This window comes from Solanum stenotomum, chromosome 5 (assembly GCF_019186545.1).
Source record: "Solanum stenotomum isolate F172 chromosome 5, ASM1918654v1, whole genome shotgun sequence".
NCBI lineage: Eukaryota > Viridiplantae > Streptophyta > Magnoliopsida > Solanales > Solanaceae > Solanum > Solanum stenotomum.
In genome coordinates, this window is record NC_064286.1 from 24068130 (window position 1) to 24094338 (window position 26209).

General features: G+C 35.7%; 1 protein-coding gene and 1 pseudogene across 1 annotated transcript; both read right to left on the bottom strand.

Annotated features, from left to right (window-relative positions):
• Positions 1-9920: 9920 nt before the first annotated feature.
• Positions 9921-14202, bottom strand: LOC125866182 (protein RDM1-like). The gene is made up of 3 exons (XM_049546490.1): positions 14052-14202; positions 10198-10474; positions 9921-9958 (listed from the first exon to the last, which is right to left on the bottom strand). The coding sequence occupies exons 1-3, from the start codon at positions 14197-14199 to the stop codon at positions 9922-9924; spliced, it is 462 nt and encodes a 153-aa protein (XP_049402447.1). The 5' UTR covers positions 14200-14202; the 3' UTR covers position 9921.
• Positions 14203-14998: 796 nt separating this feature from the next.
• On the bottom strand, positions 14999-20534 carry LOC125863804 (CENP-B homolog protein 2-like; annotated as a pseudogene).
• Positions 20535-26209: the final 5675 nt, after the last annotated feature.

A 26209-nucleotide genomic window follows, 5' to 3' on the forward strand; every position in this document is an offset into this window, starting at 1 on the left:
AGTATAAGACATTCTCAACTAAGTGGATCCACTATGCTATGCTTAAAAATCAATAAGGAATCATCTAAAAAGTATGACCATTTCTACCCACGTTAGCAAACATGGTTTATGAGGACTTTGAGTTGTCTGAACTCATCCCCATATCGGTGCTCAATATTACTCCCAATAATATAACTCATGCTCATATGTTTAAAAACATTTCCTCATCCTCAAACTTTGAGATTATTACTCAAAAGTTTCTCTTAAAAGAGATAGTGTTCAAAACTCCTCATAAACTCATTTGGAATCAAAGTTTCCTCTCATTTCAAATGTAAAAACATTTACTCTTGGGATTACTTAGTTCCCATATATTCATTTTGAAAAATTAAACTCGACTCTCCTCATCCTCATACTCAAGTATTCAAGTCTTAAAACAAGTTTTAAAAGTTTGTAAAAGACTTCTCAGAAAGACTCGAAAGGCTCTCTCAAACTTGACTCTTAATCTTTTCTTGAATTTGAAATGTGAATTCAAGAGTTATGATTCATGATATAAAGGATATCTTGATGATTAGATGTAGTTTAGAATAGTTATAATCAGGAAGAGAGTGAAGATATTTTTTAAAAGAGCTCAGACGGGACGAACGTCGGAAAAGGACAGGGGCAGAAGACCCCGGCACGGGGTGCCAGCCCCTAAACTACAGAGCACCATTTCAAGTGCACTGTTGGCGCGGCGCGCCAGCCCCCCAGCACGTCACCCCATGCCTCCCAAAAAACTCAACGAATTTGTCTCTTCGATTTTTCGACCCTAATTCACCCAGAATCAAATGGTTTCTTCCAAACTCTCTTAGATTCGAATACCCAACATAATTACACGAAATTATACTAAAAAACAACCCTCAAACTCATAACATTCATCTCGAGAACTCATCGAAACCTATCATTAAAGATTTAAGAACTAAACTTCAAGAAACTCATCAAGAACTTCAATACATGGATTGTCATGGATGAATTTAACTCAAGAAACTCATGAATGACATGAGGGTGAATGAACCCATCACTATGAAAGCTTATGTACATCATTAGGATCGAATCCAAGGCGAAATCCCTCAACGATTGCAAGAAAATCTTGAACGCTTGAATCTTTTCCTTTCTTTCTCCTTTTGCACTTCTCTCTAAAACGCTAAGCGTATTTTAGAATTGTGAAAGTTGATCGAAGTCAGTTTAGCCCCCTAAAATATTACTAAAAATGATTTAGGCTTTTGGGGTAAGGAAAATACCAAAATACCCCCTCCTTAATTCGGATAAATTTCCTTAATCAGACATGCTGAACTCAAATGGGTATATCTCCCTCATTCGAACTCGAAACTTAGCAAACTTGGCAGTGTTGGAAAGATAACTCAATGGTCTTTCATTAGATACCTTATAGGCTACCTAACCCATTATTTGTTGAAAGTTATAGTCGTTTGAAGTTAACCTAGAATTCACAATTTAAGGCTAACTAGCAAAAATTTCTATTTAACTCTTCCAAAATTGGTTCTTGCTAAAATTAGTTCTTTCTATGACCGAGGTGTTACAATATCTCCTCCTTGAGAACATTCGTCCTCGAATGAGATTACTCTAAATAGAACTAAGGGTGGCAACATCTAACACCCATCTCAAACACCCAACATGCAATTTCACACAACACAACATATTAATTTAAAATGTGTTTTACAAAAAGTCATTACTTTGGTCTGGAATTTCTCCAGAAGGGAAGAGATGTAGGTATCTCTTCTTTAAATCCTCTTCAAACTCCCGAGTAGCTTCCTCAATGAACTGATTCCTCCATAATACCTTAACTGATGCTACCTCATTGGTACTCAACTTGTGAATTTGACAATCAAGTATCTCAACGGGGATCTCCTCATAAGATAGGTTGTCCTTAATACCAATATTTTCAGTAGGTACTATAAGTGAAGGATCACCCATACACTTCTTCAACATTGAAATGTGGAATACTGGATGGACTGCTACTAATTCTGGCAGTAGCTCCAACTCATAGGTTACTTTGTCGATCCTCTTGGATATCCTGTAAGGACCAATATACCGGGGACTAAGCTTACCCTTAATGCAAAACCTTATAACACCCTTTTTGGGTGAAACCTTTCAATAAACCCAATCGTCCACCTCAAACTCTAAGTTTCTTCTCCTAACATCGGTGTAGGATTTCTGATGACTTTGCGCTGTTTTCAACCTTACTGAAATGATGTTCATTTTCTCCATAGCTTGATGAACTAAGTCCGGATCTGATTGAAAGAAAGAGATGGGTTGGCAATAAAACAACCATTTCATTATTTTTTTACATCCTATCATCCCAGCTTCACCAACCTCTAACCATTCAATAAGAGATCAACATCTTCTCCCATAAAGAGCCTCATAAGGAGCCATCTAGATGCTAGAGTGATAACTATTGTTGTAAGCCAATTTAATGAGAGGTAAGTGATCATCCCAATTACCCTTAAAATCGATCACAAATGCCCTCAACATATCTTTTAAAAGTGTGAATTGTACGCTCTGCTTGAACATCAGTCTCAGAATAGAAAGAAATACTCAAGGTTACCTTCGAACCAAAATCTTTCTGCAAAGACTTCCATAATTGTGTGGTGAATTGTGCACCTCTATCTGCGATGATGGACACCGAAATTCCATGAAGTTTGACTATGTCTTGAATATATAATCTGACATACTCTTCTGCTGAATATGTAGTCTTTATCGGTAAAAAGTGGGCTGATTTAATCATCTGATCTACAATCACCCAAATCAAATCATGTTGCCTGCGAGACCGCCGCAAACCAGTAATGAAATTCTTATTGATCATCTCCCACTTCCATTCCGGAAGTTCTATGTTCTGAGCCATACCACCAGGCCTCTAGTGCTCCACCTTGACTTGTTAGCAATTCGGGCACTTAGCAACGAACTCTGCAATACACCTCTTCATACTACTCCACCAATATACTTCTATCAAGTCACGATACATCTTTATGGAACCCGGATGGATAGAGTATCTAAAGCTATAAGATTCCTCTATGATCCTCTATTGGAGTTCATCCACCTTTGGTACACACAATCTACCTTGATACCTCAATATACCATCTCCCCCTTGTTCAAAAGCCGTCACTTTCTAGTTATGAACATTTGCCTTCAACAAGCAAAACATGGTCTTGCTCTTGTTTTTCTTTCACTTTGGACACTAGTGATGATTCAGCCCCATTCATCACCACTACTCCTCCTTCGTTGGAATCCATTAACCAGATTCCCAATCATGCACGTCTTTGGCTAACTCTTTCTTGCCTTCTTCAACATGGGAAGTATTACCCATAGACAACCTTCTCAAAGTATCATCAATAACATTAGCCTTACGTGGGTGATAGAGAATACTCATGTCATAATCCTTGAGTAACTCCAACCATCTAATTTGTCTGAGATTAAGCTCTTTCTGACTGAATACATACTAAAGACTTTTATGATCAGTGAACACATCAACATGAACACCATAGAGTTAGTGACACCATAATTTCAAAGCAAACACTACCGCAACCAACTCTAGACCATGGGTTGGGTAATTCTTCTAATGAACTTAAGTTGTCAGGAGGCATAAGATATAACTTTGCCATTTTGCATCAATACACAACCCAGTCCAACTCTGGACGCATCACAATACACAACAAAAGCCTTGTGTACCCTCTGGTAAGGTCAACACTAGGCAGTGGTCAACCGTATTTTCAATTCCTGAAAGATTTTCTCACAAGCTTCTGACCATTGAAACTTTGTTGTCTTTTGAGTCAACTTTGTCAACGGGGATGATATAGATGAGAACCCCTTGACAAACCTTCTATAATAACCAGCCAATCCCAAGAAACTCCTAATATTAGTTGGAGATGTGGATCTAAGCCAGTTCTACACTACCTCAATCTTTTGAGAGTCAACTCAAATCCCATCACCAAAAATAATGTGGCCTAAGAACGCCACTGACTCAAGCCAAAATTCACAGTTGTAAAATTTAGCATACAACTCTCTATCTTTGAGACTTTGGAGACTACTTTGAGATGACTAACATGATCCGCATCATTCCTTGAATAAATCAGAATGTCATCAATGAATACGATAACAAACATATAAATATAAGGCTTAAAAACTCTGTTCATAAGGTTCATGAATGTTGTAGGAGCATTAGTCAAACCAAAAGACATAACTAGAAACTCATAATGACCATAACGGATCCTAAATGCTATCTTTGGAATATCACTCTGTCTCAATCTCAACTGATGATAGTCAGATATGAGGTCTATCTTGGAAAAGTAAGTGGCAACCCGAAGTTTATCGAAAAGATCATCATTTCTCAAAAGGGGATAATTATTCTTTATAGTAACCTTGTTCAATTGACAGTAATCAATACACATCCTAAGAGAACTATCTTTCTTCCTCACAAATAGGGTTAGAGTGCCCTATGGTGAGACACTTGGTTGAATGAAACCTTTATCAAGAAGGTCTTTCAACTGCTCTTTTAACTCAGAAGGAGCCATTGGCGAAATGGATAGATCGAGTATCAGGAAGGATATCTATACCGAAGTCTATTTCTCTCTCAGGAGGGACTCCGAGAAGATAATCTAAAAAGACCTCTAAAAACTCACTCACAATTGGAACTAACTGAATAAACGGTGTCTCACACTAGAGTCATTAACTTAGACTAAGTGATAGATGCACCCCTTGGAAACTAACTTTATAGCCTTAAGGTACAAAATTAAATGACCCTTAGGCACTACTGAATTACTCCCCCACTCAATAACTCGCTCATTAGGAAACTGGAACTTAACTACTCGAGTTCTACAATCAGTTGAGGCATAACAAGCATGAAGCCAATCCATATCTAGAATAACATCAAAGTCCACCATATCTAAATTGACTAAGTCAGCCATGGTGTCCTCGTGATTTAAAGAAATGGTACAATCACGATAAACTTTCTCATCTAAAATAGACTCACCAATAGGTGTGGAAACACTGAAGGGCTCAAAAAGTTTCTAGGGAAGAATATCAGAATTCATAGCAATGTATGGAGTCACAAAATATAGGCTTGCACTTGGATCTAGCAATGCATATACATCAAAAGTAAAGACTTTGATCATACCAGTGACAACATCAGGTGAATTCTCTTTCTCTTGGCGACTGGTAATAGAATACATATGGTTTGCTCCTCCGTATGTCCCTTAAGTAGCTCCTCTACGTGCAACTTTGTTTGGCGGATCCACTGAAGAAGATTGGGCTCTATTACCCCCATTACCATTTTCATGCCTATTCTTAGGGCACTCTCTCATGAAGTGACCTGTTTGACCACAGTTGAAGCAACCAGTGGAGCCATCACGACATGCTCCTGGGCGGTTCCTACCACACTTAGCACATGCAGCGGTCTAATTACCTCCTTGTGCCATACTACTTTGAGACTGTGCAGGTCTAGCTCTGAAGTTCTGAGAATTCTGATTCTTAAACTTACCTCTATTCTTGGGTGCAGGTACATTAGCAGATGATGGAGCAGGTCCAGTTGGCCTTTGTTGAAAAGTTGACCGGTTTGCATTACCCTTTTGTTGTCCAGACTCATTACCCTCCTATAGTGATCCTAAGTAATTAGTCTGGAAAGTCAAAGCTGAGAAAATAAGAGAAAGTCTACGGTATTGAGTACTAACTGTATTTGAATTCACTTTTGAGTGTTAGTGTTTACTGAATCCCTAGCTAAAACATCAAATTATGTGTGAAAAAGGTATTTCTTTGTGGTAAGGGCACAAGTTATATTGTTGAAGAATCGGTATCTTGGTTATTGTTGTTTGTGTATGTGATTATGTATGTTGATATGTCTATGTCATGTTTTGATCTGCATGGGTTAGCTTGTAGTCTAAATGAAAAGATTTGCACTGTGCTGAAAAGAGTTAAAGAGGGTAATTGATAGAAAATGTCATGTGATTGCTTGAGTTTGTTTGTTGCTTCTGCATAAATGTCGTTTAAAGTTTGTTGTGTCTCTTGAGGACAAGCAACAATTTTAAGTTGGGGGTGTTGATGTATCATGAGTTTACGGTATTTTGATATATTATACTTGAATTTTTGTGTGAGTCTTAGGCATTTTGTTATTAGATGTGATGACATTTTGATCTAATTTTGCAGGAAATAGGTTTGGAGAAAATAGAGTTGAAACTAACTGAAGCAACAGGAAAATGGCAATAGACGAGGCCATCTACGGACCATCATTCAATTGACGAGTCGTAGGTGGAGGTGTGGATGAAGTATTCAAGGAAGTCTGACTTAGTGTAAGACCACGGAAGTCACTAACGGGTCGTCGTTGATGGATCGTCGATGACTTTAAAGAGATGAGTTCCAGTACTTGTACCACGAGTGTATAGGAAAGACTGTTCTTAGACCTACCGACCGTAGGTTATGACCTTAGATTGACATCTACATAATTTGGCCAATTGTTGAGCAATAGTGGAAGACCACGGGCCGTAGTTCACTTGAAGGACCGTAGGTGGCCAGCCGTCAATGATTCTGCCCATATCGGAATTTCCTAGATTTCCTTTTCCTACTTGGTTTAGGATTTAGTTTCTATAAATATTAGTTGTATTTTTCATTTTTGGGTTCTTAGACTTTTTGGGATACTTTGTTTTTTACTTTGGAATTTTTTTGCGAACACTTTCATCATTTAATTCTTAAAGTTGGTTTATGCAATTTGCGTTTGTTCTTCAAGTCAAGATTTTAGATTTAATCTATTAATCTAAATTTTAAGTTTATGATTTATATTTAAAACCCTAATATGAATTGTGATTATTCAAGCATGAATAGCTAAATCCACAACTAGGATTGTGGGAACCATTCACAATTAACAACTTAAAACTAATAATTAAGTAATTCTTGAATAGTGTTTATGCATGTATTGTTAATCCTTTCTTTTTGAATGTTTTTTAACTATTCGCAAAGTTAGAAATCGCCTCATTCCTACTTTTCGGACCAAAGAAGTAATGAATGACAAAGGGATTGAACAACGGAGATTTAGCGTGATAATCCGTCATCTAATAGCCTGACCCACCTACCGCGAGGGCTAATCTGGGATTAAGGATAATGGTTAGTAAAGCATACACCTATAGATGGACCAAGTTGCATGGTAAAATTTCCTACTTGGAGGACCAATCACTTAGGAGATACATAACTTACCAACCTTGCATGTTAACACTACGATAGAGTTACTCTTATTAGGAATATTACGTTAAGAGTTTGCGGGGAACACATATGCCCTAGTTCTCATCTCATATTGATATTTCAAGCTGCAAATCATGTTTACTTGTTACTAATTATTGCTACAATCAACAAACTATTACTTTAATTACAGATTCCCCCCTTTTCCTTTTTTACAGAAGTAATTTGACGAAAAGTATAAATAACCATAAATTAGTCTAGGCCATATTCCTCGTGGAATCGACCCGAACCTAAAATTAGGTTCTTTATTTGACAATGACCGCTTATACTTCTTTAGGGAGATGTAATTTGGGTGTATCAAATATAGGTACAATTATATCCCACGATGGCTACGTAGTTTATCGGGAAGGTGACTTGTCAGAACTCTTTCTCACTCGATGCTCAATACTACTCCACAATATATAACTCAATGTCCAAGTAAAAATACCCTCTCTAGGTTGAGATAAGTTCTCAAAAGGGGCTCTTTAAGAGGTAGCAACTTTGTACTCAATTTCTTGTAAACTCTTAAAACTCTTTATACTTTTCTCAAAATAGTACTCTCTTCCTCATGTAAAAATGAAACATTTGAGAATCATATAGTCCCCTTAACTTTAACTCAAAGATTATGTTTTAAAAGTTCTCTTTGAACTCGCTTTTAACTCCTCAAAAATCAATTTATGACAAAAGATACTTGTTCAAAAGACTCTTAATCAAAACTCAAAAATCAGGGTTCATGTGAGATATAAGCATGAACATCAACTCAAGGATCACAATATATAATATATATAGTTACTCATGATCAAGGATTTAGAACTCAAACTCAACGACATAACTTATATCAAGAATCCGTGAAAACGAAGGGTATAACCCTAGAATAAACTTTTACTAATTGAATTGAGATGTAGGACGTGAGGACGAACTAGTCCAACACTATGATTAACCTTACATACCTGGAAGAACGAAGTTCTTGACGAAACTAATGAATTAGCTTGGAACCCTAGATTTTCCTCTTGGATCCTTGTTCTAAGACTTGAAAGTGTTAATGGACGTAAATGAATTAATTAACACTGCCTAAACCCTTAATTAGGTGTAAAACCGTTAACGTTTAGGCTTACAAAAGGTGGGAAAACATTAAAATACCCTTAATTAACATTGTCGGGAGTGATGAACGGTTATGACCTACGGAGCATAGAACTTCCTACGGACAGTATTGGTCAACCGTAGATCAAGTTACTAGGGCTCAAATTTTAACCCACTTTCCACGACACCATTTCTACAGGCTGTCAAACTTCCTACAGTCCGTAGACACTTTCTGTAGAACTCAAGTTCAAGCCCAAAAATCTCACTAAGTCTGGATCAAACCTACGGGCACTCCCTACAGCCTGTTGACTTCTTTACGACCCATAGGTCCTCTCGTAGGTCTAAAGTTTGTATCAATTTTTCTTTCTAAGTCTGGAACCCTTCTCCGGACACTTCCTACGTCCCATAGACCTTTCTACAACCTTCTCCTTTTCTTTTCTCCATTTCTTTTAGGAAAAATTAGGCATAATGTCAGTCCATAAACTTTACTTATCATCTCGTCCTCCTCCATCTCCGCCTCCCCCTCCTAAATTGTTATATGGGATGGCTTAGGGGAGGTTTTGTGTTAGTGAGAATTAGATAGTTAGTGTATACTTCATGTATAGTTACACTATATTCAATTTTTTTAGTGTATCATAATGTATATTCAATGTATAGCCCATGCGTAGGTAATTATATTTAGTTTTTTGAATGTGTCATAATATATATTCAGTATTACTTTATGTGACTTTTGGCTGATTTTTATGTAAATAAAAACATGATTATATTTTTTATAAACTAATTACTTAATTGTGTATATTTGAAACTATCACTTTTTTTCTTCCCTTCAACTTCTGTAAAGTTCCTCATATGTAGCTACCACCATTTTAATAACCACCGATTCCACCATATCACTACCAAATGGTTTGGGAAACCACCAACAATTATTATTATTTGTAAATCAAACAATTAAAGTCTAAAAAAATAAAATCACCACAAAACCAAAATCTAAAATTTTTAATCACCACATTTTTCTCATATGATGTATGAAATCAAATTATGATTACATCTCATGTTGCATGTTTATATATTTTTTTTCTCTAGAAATCAAAGATGGAAGTGGGAACGGGAAAAGGGAGCTTCATCTTTTACCAAGTGGAGCTTCATCTTTTACCAAGTGGAGTTCTTTCTTGTTACAAATATACTTATTCATAAAAAGATACAAGGAAAAAGAAAAGAGAAAGAGTAAACAAAGCATATATTTAGTCTTGTGATGTTACCTTATAAGTAATAATCATAGATCTTTTTGTCGATTTTACGTCAGTCACTTGCTATCTATAAAGTGTACCTTGTTATTTGCACATAGAAGTGTTTCATACATGCTGTTCAATGTTTAACTACAGTGTACACAGTATCGTATATCTAACTTAATGTAAAATATGGGTTCAAAATCGAGTATTTATTGAAATTTTACATATTTTTCGAACATATATCTATGCCCAAACTGTGTCAAAAATTTAGGTTAACTTGAATTCATATCTTCTTAACTACTCCACTGCTGATAGGTGTATTCCGTTTATCTTAAGTTGACAACCGCAAAGACACAGTAGAACTTCTGCTTCACCACATACCTCACAAGCACAATTTCACTACATAGCCCATATGTTCACTGCATCAACCTATGAAATGAGGAGATAACTTAAGCATCCATATGATATGCAATTATTTTACATACATGGTTGTTTGGGAAATAGTGATGGAGATGGGATTCCAAGTAGATCAAAGATAGATTGGGAAAGAATCTATTTTGATGAATTCTGCAGCTTCGGGAAAATTGCATCAACATGGATATGATACATTGGATCAGCAAGCCAAAGTCTAGCTATGTAATGATGAGATGATGTAGACCTGTGAACTTCTTCAATAAGCCAGATGGTTGCTTCAGCTTTGCTAGGATCGATGATGGTATCTAATGGAACGTCTTCATTATCACTACCAAACCTCATTGAATCCAACTTCTTCATGTGGACATTGGTCAGGTAATGTAGGGGTTGCCCATATAACTCCTTCATGGATGCAGCCAATCCAACCCATGAGGTGAGAGGGATAACAAAGCCACGCTGTGTGGGAAGAGGGACCACCTTCATGTACTCTTGGTACATTCTTGCTCTTCTTAGGATTGAATCTGCAATAGAGAGAGTGCAAGACTAGTGATATGAATTAAGTAAAGATACATCGTAACCTTGCACTGTAGTCACTCATGTGTCGATTAGTTTGAACCAAGACCTGAACATAAAATCTTTGAAACAATATCCGTACTCACAAAACAAAAAAGTAACTCATTTGAGAACCAATACTATCATCTAAGAGACCTCTCAGACTTGCGCTTTGACATCAGAAAGGAGATGTTTTAATTGAACTGAACAGAGATTTGTGCATGAGAATTTTCCTTGGGACATCCAGCTTCTATTAAATGAAAGCTACTTCTAGCCGAGATTGTCGGTCAATTGGTACAGATCACAAGAAAGCAAATTAGATATACACCTTATCTTCCTAATTTGACAAGGCTAAAAAATTGACATGGATGGGTATCTACTAAACTTTCCCATCTAATTTTTTCATTTTTGACTAACCACACCAAAAAGAATACGTACGCCTCCTCTTTTGCTTCCCCTCTCCACCAGCCCTTCTTCTTCTCATCTCAACTGAAACTCAATTGTTGTTAGGCGATAGAGTTTCTTGATGCAAAGTAGCCTCTTTTCTTCTTATTTTATTTTATAAGTAGTAACATTTTCTTCTTCTGATAGGTTTTCTTGAATCAAAGTATACTAATTGTCTCATGATCTATTTAATGGAGAAGAAAATCAAAAGCAATACAAGCAAGCATCTAACAGTTGTCCAGATGCAGCATTTGCATTTTATGAAAATCTCCTAATTCTAAAATTATCTGTACTTTGTTATTACCATTTTCAAGGTTGCAAAAAACTTGTTTGAAAGAAGAGAATAAGTTATTCAGCATTTTCAGCCTGAAATGAAGTTAATGCTCCATTGTTCTTAAAACTCATACAGATCCAAAATAAAGTTCTCTTAATACTCATACAGATCCAAAATGAAGAATGAACAAACAGAAAATCTATGTGCATTTGCAATTGGAAGCAAAATGATGAAATAAGAGCTATGAAAACTAAGAGGAGCTTAAATGTCCTTTTGCATTCTCTTTGTGCACACTCAAAGAGAAGCCTTTCTGGTAGCTGGTGGTTGTGTTCTGGACATAAGCTGAAGAAAAAGGGAAAGAGACCAGATGGGAGAGGTCAACCTACAGGATAGACAAGAAAACTAGGATCTCTGATGAAGTAGGTACTTCAATTAATATGCAGTCAAGAATATCTTGTTGCACCACAAAAAAAAGAAGATAAAGGCTAACTGCCTCTATCAAAAAGCTATTAGTCAAAAATTGTGCTTTCCCACTTCCCTAGGTTTTCAATGTTTGATGAATTATAGACAGACTTTTCAGCTGGTTATTGGCTCTGGAAGTGGCTGTAATGGTGTTCCAGGAGTTGATGCACTACCATTGGCTTGCTTTGGGGTGGGCAAGACATGTCAAGCTGGGTAGGAGAGAAATACCCTATAGGATAAGATGTTAAAATTGCTACAAGAAATTGAAAAAGAGGCAAATGGGTTAGGGAAAAAGAGATAGATGATCTCAGAGAGGGGAAGCAAAGGAGTTTGGGTGTTAACAAGGACGGGGGACTCTAATACCATTCAATTCTCAAATCCATTCTCGAAGGAGAGGTTTGGGTATTGGGTGGCGTCGAGACTCGAGGGCCATAGAGGAGTTTCCGGAGTTCATTGATAACCACCACCTTTTTGGTTTGCATGTGACCGGTACCTCTTTTACTTGGTCCAGGTCAGAGGATTCAACTTTTAGATCAAGAATAAACAGATTCCTTGTGTCTACTTCGGCAATCCTAGAGCTTCCAGGAATGGAGATCCTGGAGCTCATGAATTTGAATGTTGATGCCTGTGTCCCTTTTGTTTCCCATTCGTGCTCTACATCACTAGAAGAGGTGTCATGATGTACAGTTCCAGGGATTGGTATGTTCTTCATTCTCCCTGAAGCATTTATGAATCTGGTGATTTTCTGGTCTACATCCGACCATCCAGCATTAAATGCCAATAATTACGGCTTGACTACCCCCTTATATTGCAATAAAACTGATGTACCTTCCATATTCATTGCTTTAAAGAGTGCAGAAAAAATCACCAAAATGGTCCTTTTTTTTTTACCCCTCCCTAGGAACTCCCACCCCTTTTGCTCCCTTGGTGACTTGAACCCACAATCTTAGGGTTGGAGGTGAAGGGTGTTTATCATCCTAGCAACCCCCTCTTGTCACACGAAATGGTCCCTTATTTTCCATATTCTGACTGTCAACGGTTGTTCCTTGGATGATGTATTAATTACATCACCAACCCACTGCATAACTTTAAGGCTTAAAATTACTCGCCTCTATGAATTTTTGTTGTGTTTGATCCTATCTTGCTCGGACTCTTCCAAAATGTTGACGGGTGCGTGTCGGATCCTCCAAAAATAGTGGAACTTTGAAGGATTCGACACAGGTCCGGCATCATTTTCGGAGAGTCCGAGCAACTTAGGTTTGACCCATTCGAACAACGTTCTGATTTTCGAGAAAGACTTTGTGATATCAAAAGAATCAAAACTGGCATGTAATAAGTCGTACTTCCCCATGTTGTAAAAAAACCTTAAGTTTCTAAGCAGTCACCAGAAAATGATTGAAGAGAAACAGTGCTTGACACTGTGAAAATCCACCAAAAAGAACTAAAACTGACCGGAAAGATGAAAGGAGGTGGCTGAAAGCTATCACAGAAGGTATATGAGCATGGCAGCATAGTTCCAAGAAGAAAAAAAGCAATTATCCCCCTTTTAGATTTTATTAGCCCTCTTACTCTGGATCAGCAGCAAACTTTTATACTTTTGGTTAGATTCCTGTTTTTCTGTATAAGGGATTAACCAAGTTTATCTTCTACTTGTATTGCATCTTCTTGATACCATTAATGCAACACCTTACATCATCAAAGGAAATAATGGAAGTTCAGCTTTTGCGCATATTCTAACCATAGACAATACAATTTTTTAGGACGGAAAATCAAGCTGTTTACAAAGTATGTTTCAAATCACTTCTATTGGGATGCTCTTAGCTTACATTAAACAAGTGGAACCGAAGAGCTATTAGATGATATATGTTAGCATAAAAGCTTCATATTAAAAAGATCCAGCATGTTTGAACTTCATTACAGAATGCCATAACACCAAAGACTGTAAGACAAACTGCGGGAAAGATGTAAGATGGAATTAACAAATTCGTTCTAGGCAACATTCTACCAATCTTTACTTATGCATGAGCTGCTTGCTAATGCAACTTTCGGCAATCAACAGTTTGATGTGATAAATCTTGACCAGATAGTTAAATTCCTAGGTCCATCTATGATTCCCAAGCTTCCATATTAAAGGAGGATACAACATTATGCTAACAGTCCAATAAGATCCTCAGGTACTGAGGATAAACATAAAAATTATCTACCTACACAATAAATCCCAAACTTAATAAAGAGAAGATTTTTTGTCTTTTTATTTGGCAGTAACAAAGCAACACAAGTCTGTTTCCACATATGCAGACGCTTTTTCAGTAAGTAGATTGAGAGAATCACTAGACAATCACAATTATGTGAATTATGACACTAACCTTCAGAATCCCATTCGCTAACAGGTTGATCGACGGTGATAGTATTTTTCATCCATTTGCTTTCCGTTTTACGGTCATCTGTATTAGAGGAAGATGAGTCACCCGATGATATCTCTACCTGGTCACCAAATGACACTGCTCCCTTCATACTGTAACTGTGTAGAGAAAAAGAAAAGCAAAAAAAACATATTAGCAGCTTATACAAATGAAAAACTTTGATGAAACTATATTAATTTTAATTTCTATAGACGGCTTCTACACATAACAACAACCTGATTGTCAAGTTTAATACACAAACACTTAAATTCATCTCAAATAGCAGATTCAACGATATGCATGTGTGCGTACAATACAATCTACCTCCCCTCAAGGGCGGCTCAACCCTAAACCACTGCTTTAAGACCCAAAAAATTACAAATCCTCTAAAGAACCAAAAAAAAAACCCCAAATTCAGTTCGAAAAAACAGCTCAAATACGAAAACATATACATACCTCCAAAGATACACACACAAAAAAAAGATATAAAATCGACCAAGAGGCAAGATTACACGAAGAACCAAATGCACTGAGCAGACAACGATGAAGGAGATACATACCTAAAAAGAGACGACCAGATCTGATGAAGGCGATGTAAAATGGAGTGTTTTAATTGTGAGAAGCAGCGTATTAAATACAATAAATTAATACTCGGTTAATTAATATTGGTAAATTAATAATTTCTTTAAAATAATATTTTTCTCAGTCACGACTTTGATCAACGAAAAAAATCATCAATTTCAATTTCAATAAAATAATATATTTCCAGAATATCCCTATATAAATATATGGTTCTATTAATATCATAAATTAATAATTAAGTACAAATATATTTAAGACAATTTAGTAAAATATGATTCTATTGTGTAAAATTTTCTTTTAAAAAATTTAAATCTAGTTTAAGCTCATCTCTAACTTTTTTTTAGTGCATCCAAGAGCTCCGGTGTTGTATTTTCGAACTGCACCATAAAATTGTGAAGAGTTTTAGATGCGATAAGTGCTTCCTTACGCGTAACTGGTTTCAAAGGTATAGTATCATCTTCAACTTCATCATCAACATTGTTTTTTTCGATGGTATTCACAATGTCTTCTAAGCTCTGGACCTTTGAACATGTATCACTTTCACCCGGATAATCCAACAGGTTATTGACATCCATTTTATTATGGTAATCGAGATCACTAATCATGACCTCAAGTTCATGAATGACGTTTTCACAAGTGGGTTTATTCAAATTCTTTGAGATTGCATCCCCCGAACGAATTTTGCACTATAAAAAACAATTTGCTGTTCTCTTGCTAAACAATTGTTGTTCAAGCAGGGATTGCAAAATTGATAGCATCCAAAACATTTGTTGAATCAGTTTGTCCCACTTCATAGCCTTCTAATATCCTATGATAAAATCTATCTTGAAAGTTCTTATTATCCCATCATCACAAGGTTGAATTTTGGATGTCATGTTGGGTGGTAAGAAAAACAATTCAACATTTTGTAGTCCTTCAATATTTCTATTATGGGTTGGACAATTATCTACCATAAGCAAAACTCGTCTACCAAGCATTTTGTGGTCAAACTAACAAATATATTCATCAATAAGCACATTTGTCATCCATACTCTTTTGTTTGCACGGTAGTGACAATTCAAGTTGTTCATGTTGACATTTTTGAAGTAACATGGCTTTGCATATTTTCCAATAATCTATAAAGGATTTTTTCAGATCCATCTTCATTGCAACAAAAACAATTGTGAGCCTTTCTTTGTCCTACTTTCGTTCTTCAAGTTGTTTCGTAGCAAGAGAATGAACAACTTGTAACTTGTAAAATAAACCAGTTTCATCCATATTAAAATCATCTTTCATAAGAAATTGATCTATTTTTTTATCTTATGGATTCCAATTTCGTCTCCATGTCTTGTATATCAATTAAACCACTCTCTCTGAAACGATGAAATGACTTGATACCATGTCTTAGCTTGAATTTTTCAAGCCAACCTAGAGATAATTTGTGCTTAAAATTTTGTTGAGGATATATGTCACGACCCAGACCGTCGTGATTGACATCCACATTAACCCTCCTGTGGGAGAACCATTACTATAACCCAAACCAAACAACTTAACCAAAAACTACACAACTAGATCAAAACTACGGCATTTAAAGTTGCAGAAGCAAGTTTAAATGACAATAAAAATGGAGTCCCCATAAACTCTAAAGGTTTTAACAAATAACTAACCAAACTAATATGTAAATTCAACCCTTAGAACCTGAAAGTCATTGTACCAAAACTCTACAAAAGACAAATCTAAGAACAAAGGGTACAACCCCGAAACTAAACAAACACCTTAACAAATAGTTTGAGTTTGGAAAGAGTGGACTTAAATAAGAAAGATCCATGGCAGCCTGAAAGAACTGGCTCACCCTGAATCTGATAACGCTTAATAGTCACCTAGCTGAGGTCTATCAATAGCTGCCTGAAAATGCCCTGTACTCAACAAAGAACAAGCAAGTGCAGTATCAGTACATAACCACAATATACTGGTAAAATCACGTGACTATTCCAGTAAGCACAATATATATCACAATTACAACAAGGTAAACACATACATGCAAAGAATATATATATACACATCGATTATCATTTCAAGAGCAATGCATGATTCCACATTCTCAAGATATACAATTAAGTCAAGTAGATATAACAATTAATGGTTCTCTCATGGAACCCAATCCAATGGTCCTCTCATGGAACCCATACCCAAACTATTAGCGTACCGGTACGTGGTACCCGATCTAATGTTTATGCCGGAACGTGGCAACCGATCCCATGTTTATGTCGGAACGTGGCAATCGATCCTGGTTAGTGTGTCGAATCATGACACTCGCCCATTCAACAAACCAAAATCACAATCACAATGTCTATTCTCACAATCATACAACTAGAGGTGATTCATGGCATGTACTTCTTCGTTCATACTTATTTACATTAGGTGTGATCAATAGGCTTCATTCACATACATGCATGCATTACAATGAATCAATTACTAATATACATCACGTAAAACATCAAATCACAACTATCACCTACCTCGAATCCAAGCTTGAATCTTTCCTTTCTGGATTCATTCCGCTTGTTCTAGGTCTACAAACAACAATTTATACGCAAAGATCAACAATCAGAGGTCTAATTATCTGGATTATAACAAACTCAATAACCCTAGACCAAATCCATGATCCCCATACCCATATTAGGGCTTTTTCAACCATAATTCCCAGATCAAAGCCCTCCCCCATTGATAATTACCCAAGAAACTAAGTTCTACGGATCGAAACATGGATTCAGGGAGTAAAAACCTTACCTTTAGCATCAAGAATGGTGAAAAAACGTCAAGAACACACCTAGGGTCGGTCCTTAGCTCTTAAAGTCAAAAAGTGCAGAATAAAACATTTTTGGAATTTATTTCTGACTTAAGTCGTGTTTGTCCCGCTACAGCGAGACCCATCCTGCTACAGCGGCCCCGCTACAATGACAACCATCTCGCTACGACGGCATGCACGGAGACAAAATGTTGAAATTTGAATTCCAAGCCCCCATTTCACAACACACCTTCAACCCTTGACCTTAAAAAATCACCTATTCACGCTAAGATCATTTTCGGGAGTTCTACTCGTCCAAATTTGATTTCGTAAAGTCTTACGGGTTTCTTAACGTTTTAACTATCCATTCATGTAATCAAATTCATAATTAGATCTCTCATGCGTTACCAGATTACCCTAGACCTTACTGACTCTGATTTTGTTCAAATCTGGACTAGGTTAGGAAATTCCAAGTTACTACCAAAAAGTTTTCTGACCCCAATTCTTTTTCCATTGGCTTTTCCCTAACGACGAAATCGGGTCGTTATAATAGATACCAATTTACCCATCACTCTTTCTCGAGTGATCAACTAGGGAAGACTGGCTAAAGTAAGGATATAGTAGTATTTGAATCGCTGAACAATAGGGGGTACTTGTCTCGCATGCCCTTAGCTTACGGACATCGCGATCAAGAATTTTAACCGGTTCTTCTTCCTACAGAAGGTCTTGTCTAACACAACTGAGTCTCACTTTATGATATAATCTTCGTCCCCAAACCAACCAATTGAATACCTGCACATCCTTCCATACAATGACTCAATGAAGTCATCACAATACTCGAGTGATAATTAATGTTGTATGTGCACTTAACTAACAACAAAGGTATTCCCTATAACCACCAAAGTTGATTGTTCACATGTCTGCAACAAGGTATCAAGGACTTTGACACAACATCAGGACGAATCTTTTCTCACATAACCATGATAAAATCCTAAGTCCAAACTCGCCACAATTAGAGGGTGAACGGAACCAACCAACACTAACAATCATAGTTCTTATCAACATCTCCATTTCACAACCCATATTCCCATGAGCTTAAGTTATAACAATTTGATCTTTAGACATCATATACTCATCGAGAGATATGTCCAAGCATACCAACCCTCTAACAACACTATCGAAATGTTAGATTTAGTAATTCTGATTGAAGATTACCCTTAAGAACAATAGAATTGGACCCAATAAACCCCACATTCAACCACACATAATCGATTCATGACCTCGATGACAAGATGAATATTAAGATTGTCGGACGACCATAAATACGCATGGTAGCTCTTCTATAAATTCGCATAAGCAAGTGGTACAAGTAGAACCACTAAAAAACTTTAACAACTCCAAAATAACACCAAATATGTCATATGAAATAACCAAGTCATCCCAATCATCTTACTCAACCAAGAGAACATCGCAGGATCAGTACACCTGATCCACCACTAGGGATCCACCCACACAAGTGAAAACACACGTGAGCATAGCTAGTGCATCATATTCACAACCATCATGAGCACTCCGACCATTTTCCTTACTCTAAACCAACACTTTTAAATGAAAATCTTTCTTAGGTACTTAACAATCAACAGTAATAAACTTTACGACTTAATATAGGGGTAAGTCCTTTTTAATGGTTAATACCGGATACAGTTGATCGTCTCTCACATTACCAATTCATACCTTGACAAAATATATCACCACAAATGTAGACTTATAATGAAAACTCTGAATTGTAAATTCAACCGTATAACACAATCCCCTTATCTATCAACATTAGCTTGTACCTTGAGGATTTTTATGAATTCATGGATCTTTGCTTATTATTTATTGCATCTTCATCGATCTTACAATATATTTCGCTAATATTGCAATCATACTCATTACTAAACTCAAAAACAAAACCAAGCACTTATCATCACACTCGAGCTAATGCATGTTCACTCATTTCTCAAGTCTTTTCCAATAGTTTTTAACCAATCTGACAACTTGTGACACTATTACCATAGCCACATCAAAACGGATGAAATCACGCGTCTCTGAAACCAATTATCTACCCCTCTGGAGATCTCTATAGCCTTTGCAATAAATAAAATATTCTTGCTCCCGCCTCTCTCTAAAGGTTGTACTACATCTCACTATTTTTCTTCATTATGACTCTTAGCTCTTTAAAATTCTATTCGAGTGGTGTCCCACCATCTCTTAAAACTTTCCATACAACCATTTACTCACCAAATATTAGAAAACCACAACCTTAGATACTCGCAAATCGTAATTACTGTACAAATTTTGCTTAACCAACAATTATATATTTGCATCCCGTCACAATCCATCACAAACTCTCATTACCATTTTGCAATTTTTCAATAACATTAGAAGAACTAGACTTATTATTGGTAGCCAGCTGAATAATCCTTTCACGCATCGTATTATCAGTAACTTCTTTTTAAATGTTCTATCATATTATAAGAAGTAATAGTATTAATATTCAAATCTTCAAATTGAGATTGTAATTTATAAAATTTATCATTTTCACAAGAGCACATATCACCTCTACACCTGCAAGCATTTGTATTAACATGTTGATTATTATCAGAGGACTCAGGCAAATCAATCTCTTCTTCAGAACCTCAATCAGAGTCATAGTCAGACTCAGAACTAGAGGTGTATAAGAAACTATAAATCTTATCATGAACCTCTTCATCTAGTTCTAAAGCTTTCAGCTTTTCATGCTTACAATTGGGTACTATATGCCCAAACTTTCTACACTTGTAGCACTTGATCTTAGCAAGTTCACGTCTAGACCGATTCTTTGTAAATCGATTAGATTTATGACGAGCTCTTCGCTCTTCCCGTTCTTCCCTAGATCTTCATCCAGACCTTTTTCTTCTATAAGGTTTATCGGAATTAAAGTCTCTAGAATCTTTATGTTTGGTCAGCTAACCTGAATCTGGTAAACCAAACTGGGTGTAGAAGTCTCCTAATTGAGATCTTTCTCCAAGCTTATAAATCTTAAGCTGCCTAGATAGCTTCAATTCATTGCACATGTTTATGCCTTCTTGAGTGCAGGCTCCTATCAACTTACCATAAGTATAGGAATTGTACGGAATAACCCCTATGTGCATCCCTGAAGGTTTTCTTAACTCTTTCCGCAAATAAAAAAGGAAGTCCATCACCCCGACATAAATAAGTATATTTATGCCATCGGAATTCTCTTAAATGTCTACATCAAAGACCATTTAGCAAAGATCGGACAGTTTCATATTGATTGGTGAATCTACCATTAAAATGTTCGAGAATAGTCAAGACTAGGGTATAAACAACGTCTTCTCTATTTTTCACTAGGGCAAAATCTAAGTTATCAACACCATCATTAACTGCCTTAACATTAAGTACATTGGCTTTTGCCTCAAGGGTCATATAATTATCCCACCAACCTCTAAGTTGACCAGTAAAACTTGCAATTATCATGTTGCAAATAGTACTATCGGTGTTATTAACACTCTTACAAATAGTAGCATACATAAGCATTCTATAAGCAAGTATAGTTAATTGCCTATCAATTAAACCGTCGAGATTCCATTCATATATCTCACTTCCACTATAAGAAGTATTAGTTTCCTCTATCAAAACATCTTGAGGGGTCGGTCTGGGATAATAATAAGTTTGTATAATAGGTTGATGAGCATATTTAGTATTACCACTATTCTTTATGGGATAACCACAAAGTTTATTAATTTCCAAATCAACTTGATTCTTAAAATCAAAAGTGGTTTCTATCTCATCTGCAAAATCATCAGATAAATTGATAGGTTGAGCACCAAATTTAGTTGTTTTGATGTAGAAGCCTATTCAGAAGATTTTAAATCATTTTAATCTGAACAATTAAAGTCGTCAAATCATCTAACTTTTTATCAAGAGAACTAATATGCTCGCCTAAGACTTTAACATAAAGTCCTAAATAGTTGTTTTGAGAAATGAGATTATTAATCTCGTTAATGCTTACCGTAGCCACATCATTTTCAATAAACTTCTGAAAAGCAGTAAAAGTAATACCTGTATTATTAGGTAGTATAAATGGAGCCTGAGGAGGATAAATAACTTTAATAATATTACCTAATTCATCTTTATAAGATCGTTCAAGAACGTTGATGAACAAAGGTAGATAAGTGGTTATAAACCAAGGTACAAAGAACATAATATGATTATGCAAAACACAAGTCTCATAAAATTCTTGATAAATATTAAGCAAATCTTCCATACTGTATGTGTCAAAAAACCAAGTTTTAAACGGACTCCATTTATCACTTGCAAATTCATTTTGAATATATTTTCTTGCTAGTGAACCTAGACTAAAATCAATCTGGTGTGCATCCATCATCAAGTATCATTAAGGTTGAAATCCATTTCGGATGCATAAGGAATATCCTTATCAGAAATATCAGATGATTTATCATTTGATCTATCAATATTTAATCGAGGATCAATTTTGATTTTATTTTTATCTGCAAATATAACAGAAGATAATGTATGCATAGAGGCAGCACAATTTCGAGCAGGACCATATAACGGCTGAACTTGAGAAATATGGTGTATAGCTAGCGATCTTCTATCAGAAAATGAATGTCTATTATAAGGAACACTTTTTTCATCAAACTGAATACAAATCTTACCATCAGTATTTTGCGTAATATGGGAATATTCTGAATTAGTGACAACATCAGTAATTTGTTCAGGAGGTATAACAAAATCTAAAGTCCAAGTAGGAAAATTAATTTCTTCCCATTTTATAGGTCTTCTAGTAGTGACCTTACACTTAGCAAAATTAGTTTCCACCAAGATAGTTTAATCAGATGTATCATATAATTTACATCTAGGATTCATAGTAGCAAGTAATTTGAAATAGATTTTATAAGATAAACAAATTAATTCAAATCCAGGTGCATAATTATAACCTTGCGTTTTAACATTCAAAGTTAAAGCATCTAATAAATTAGAATAAGTCAAAGATAACTGCAAATTCGGCTGAGTATTAAAATAAAATGGACCATAGGCCACCGTAGATTTGATCGAATCCAACAAAGATTGTCAAAAATTTAAATTTCTTGCATCTCGTAAAGCAGCCAAGAAAGTCTCTGGTAACCCTTTAAGAGCTAAAGGCTTAAAAGCAATTTGAACCATGCCAATATGCAAGAACTTGTATTGAGATTTATATAGATCAATATCACGCTTATTTAATAAGTGAATAGTTTGTCCAGATGAGTTTAACGCCAAAGATTGCTCAGTTGTTTTAATCAACTGTTTATGAGAGATTTTATCAAACCAACCATAATCATAAATGGTTTTAATAGCAATTTTTGGAATAGCCCATTTGTTTAACAAATCAAGGTTTTGAGGTATATCTACCTCTTCCAATTGAGTACTTTTAGTACTAGTATCTCCTAAATCCATGATTAAGAGAATATATCTATGCCGAAATACTTAACATCAATCTCATAATTACCATGAAAGTTCCTAGGCTTTGATACCAACGAAGCCAGGATCTCCAAAGACTGGTGGTAGTCTGCGTGGTCATCTTCAATCTAGCTTGTTAACATCCGAATTCAAGGAATAAATTTGAATAGAAATACATACAAATATTTATATAGTTTGATGAATGTATGGAAGGATCTGATCCTTTTACCCAAGCAAAGGGTCTGTCGAGATTCAAATACGTATTGTTAGTGATCCCATGTGTCAAGCAGTTCTAACCGGGTATAAGGTGCCCTTTTACTCTTTATCGGGCTGAGACCACGGCTGGCTAGACGGAGTCACTAAGATAAAGCCACTAACTTGTTGTATTGAATCTGACTGTACCACCATCTCGGAACCAAGTCAAGAAACCATATATAAATTTATGCATATTTAGATAAAGTCTAGATCTTTCATGGTAGATACAAAAGTGAAGTTAGTTATCTGACATAGATATAATTCTTTAGCCGAACATAGTCACGGCTTAGATCGGAGAAGTAGAGAAAGTAAGGAAAAGGAAGAATAAAAGAAAGTACCTTTTGGCCAACACCAGGGCCTATATGAGAACTATGCTTTATTAACAAACTCCGGTAAGTCTCCGACAAACTCACAACTTACAATACAATACAAGAGAGCAAGAGAGAGAACAAAAGAGAGAGAGCATCTTTGCACCTTCTCTTCTCCAACTACAAAAGAACTTATATATAGAAGAAAAAGGAATCTAGCTACAGTGATCTACAGTGATTGTGGGTCCCTCATCACCGGGTCCCATATGTACAGTAATAGTTTTCTACTGTTGTTCAACAGTGTATCTACTGTTGATAGTGACTTTTACTTGTTGAAGATCAACTTCACACGTGATCTTTTCCCTTTAGTTTACGGAGGAGATCTTCTACTTTTTCTAGCACATCATCTGTGGTAGGTTCACATAATTGAGCCTCTTGAATATCTACAACGTCATCACTTGTTTCACTTCGCATTGAAGTGTCTGACTTCTTGTATTGGGTAATATTGAGAAGTATGTTTTTTCTTACTTCGTCAAGATAATTATTAATCATCTCTTCTTTATTTCCATCCTGAATAGAGATATTTCCAGCAATATGTCGGACGGAGCTATCCTATATAATTCCCTTTTGAGGAACAAGACAATATTCTTGAATTCTTTGTTTAATAAGATCCAATAATTCCTGTCCGTATAATAATTTTGTCTTGGGATCTTGTTTCATTAATTTATCTAAAAAATTATTATTAAATGTCCTGTATAGACAAGGAATTTGTTCGTTGGTGAATCCCACCACCAGAGTCCATTTGTGAATCAATGGGATCGAGAATTCAATAAAGAAATAGATTTGTTCGATCCTTTCAATATAACAATATGATCTGTATGATATAATTCGTTCAGATTTGGTGAGATTTTTACCCATTCGTTGTATAACTTAAGAAATGGATCTGGTAAAATCTTAGTTGTTGGGCCGTGGTATGACCACCAATTTAAGAACCAATTAGGGATTGGTTCTGCAAATATTTTTGCACAAACCTTTATGAACCATGTATGCTTGTGTCTCTCATTATTGTAGATGAGGACCTTATCAAAAGCATGAATACAGTCCCAATATATAAAATTCATCGAGACTTTATTTAGACTTATTTGTCTTTCTTTCATTGTGGAGATACCCCAATCTTCAACCGATATAATTTGTTTAATTATCATTTTGGAGAGGTTATAAATATTCCCACTGGTGTTGTAGCCTGAAAAGTGCTGAAATTCAACGCTACCTGTGCTCATTAAAATAGTCTCGTAATAAGATCGAGTTTTGTATGATTCTCCCGAAAAATATAATCCGTTAACCAGATATCTCTGGAATATCTTCCAGGGTTCTTTTTTTCTCTGAATATCATAATTTTCTAAAAGAAATATCATTTGTTTTTTTGATACCTTTTCGTAAGATTTGATATCATCAACCTCTTCTTTAGCTACTGATGCAAAAGTATCATTTTGCTTTTGGGATAAATACGCTTGCAGTTGTGCGTATAATGGATTATTTTCTAGAATATCGTCTAGCTGTATTGAAGAAACATCTTCTTTTGAAGGGCTTGTTAGTTTTACCAAGCTCATTCCTCCCCTTTGTATAATTGGAGAGCTGGACGAGGATCCCTATGACGATCTGGATGATTTTGAGGATGATCTTCCCCTTCCGTGAGTATAACTTCCCATTCCTCTAGACTTGGTTACCCAAGGAGGGTCCATTCTGCAAACAAAACACTTCGTTTTATTCGAATACATCATAGTAATAATTATGGTAATAATAAATTTCATCGTCAAATTCGATGATCTTTTCGCAACTAAGAATATCAGAGATGATGTCTATTACCATCCCATCTATGATTTTCCATATAATCAATTCATGTACATCTCTATTGAGAGGGATTACCTTTAATATAGTAATTAAGGTTTTTTCTGTAAAGAAAGGAGAAAGGAAGCTCATTATGACGATAAATATTCTCTAGATAAGAAATCTGGAAGAGAGTTATCACTTCCCTTTTTATAATGGATTTCAAAATCAAAAGGTGCTAGCTGTGCTTGCCATCTAGCAAAAATCAATTTTGACGCATCATGTTTAAAATCTTTATTAAACATATACTTCATAGATTGAGCATCAGTTTTTATTAAAAAAACTTTTGATTATATAGATTATTTTGAAATTTTAAAACTCATTTAACAATGGTTAACATTTCATGTGCCACCGTAGCATATTTCTTCTGAGCATCACTCCATTTTCCAGAATGAAATCGAATTAGATATTCATTTTTACCATGAGGATTGATCTTTTTAAATATTCCACCATAACCAATGTTAGACGCATCTGTCTCAATAATCTTTTGCCAGGTAGGGTTAGCAAGAGTTAAACAAGGTAAATATTGAACACGAAGTTTAATATCTTTTACCAAAGCTGTATGACTATTAGTCCAAAGTGATTTGTGATCCTTTTTTTGCCTGTCATACAAAGGGGCCAAATCATGAGACTAATTTTTATAGAAGGGTGATATGTAATTTAAACTCCCTAAAATTCTCTGTAATTGAGTTCGATCCGTGATAACATTAGGAAATTTTGAGGCAAAGTCGATGGCTCTTTGAATTGGGGTAACCTTCCCTTGACAAATATGATGTCCCAAAAATCGGACATCTGTTTGAAATAAACTCATTTTTGGT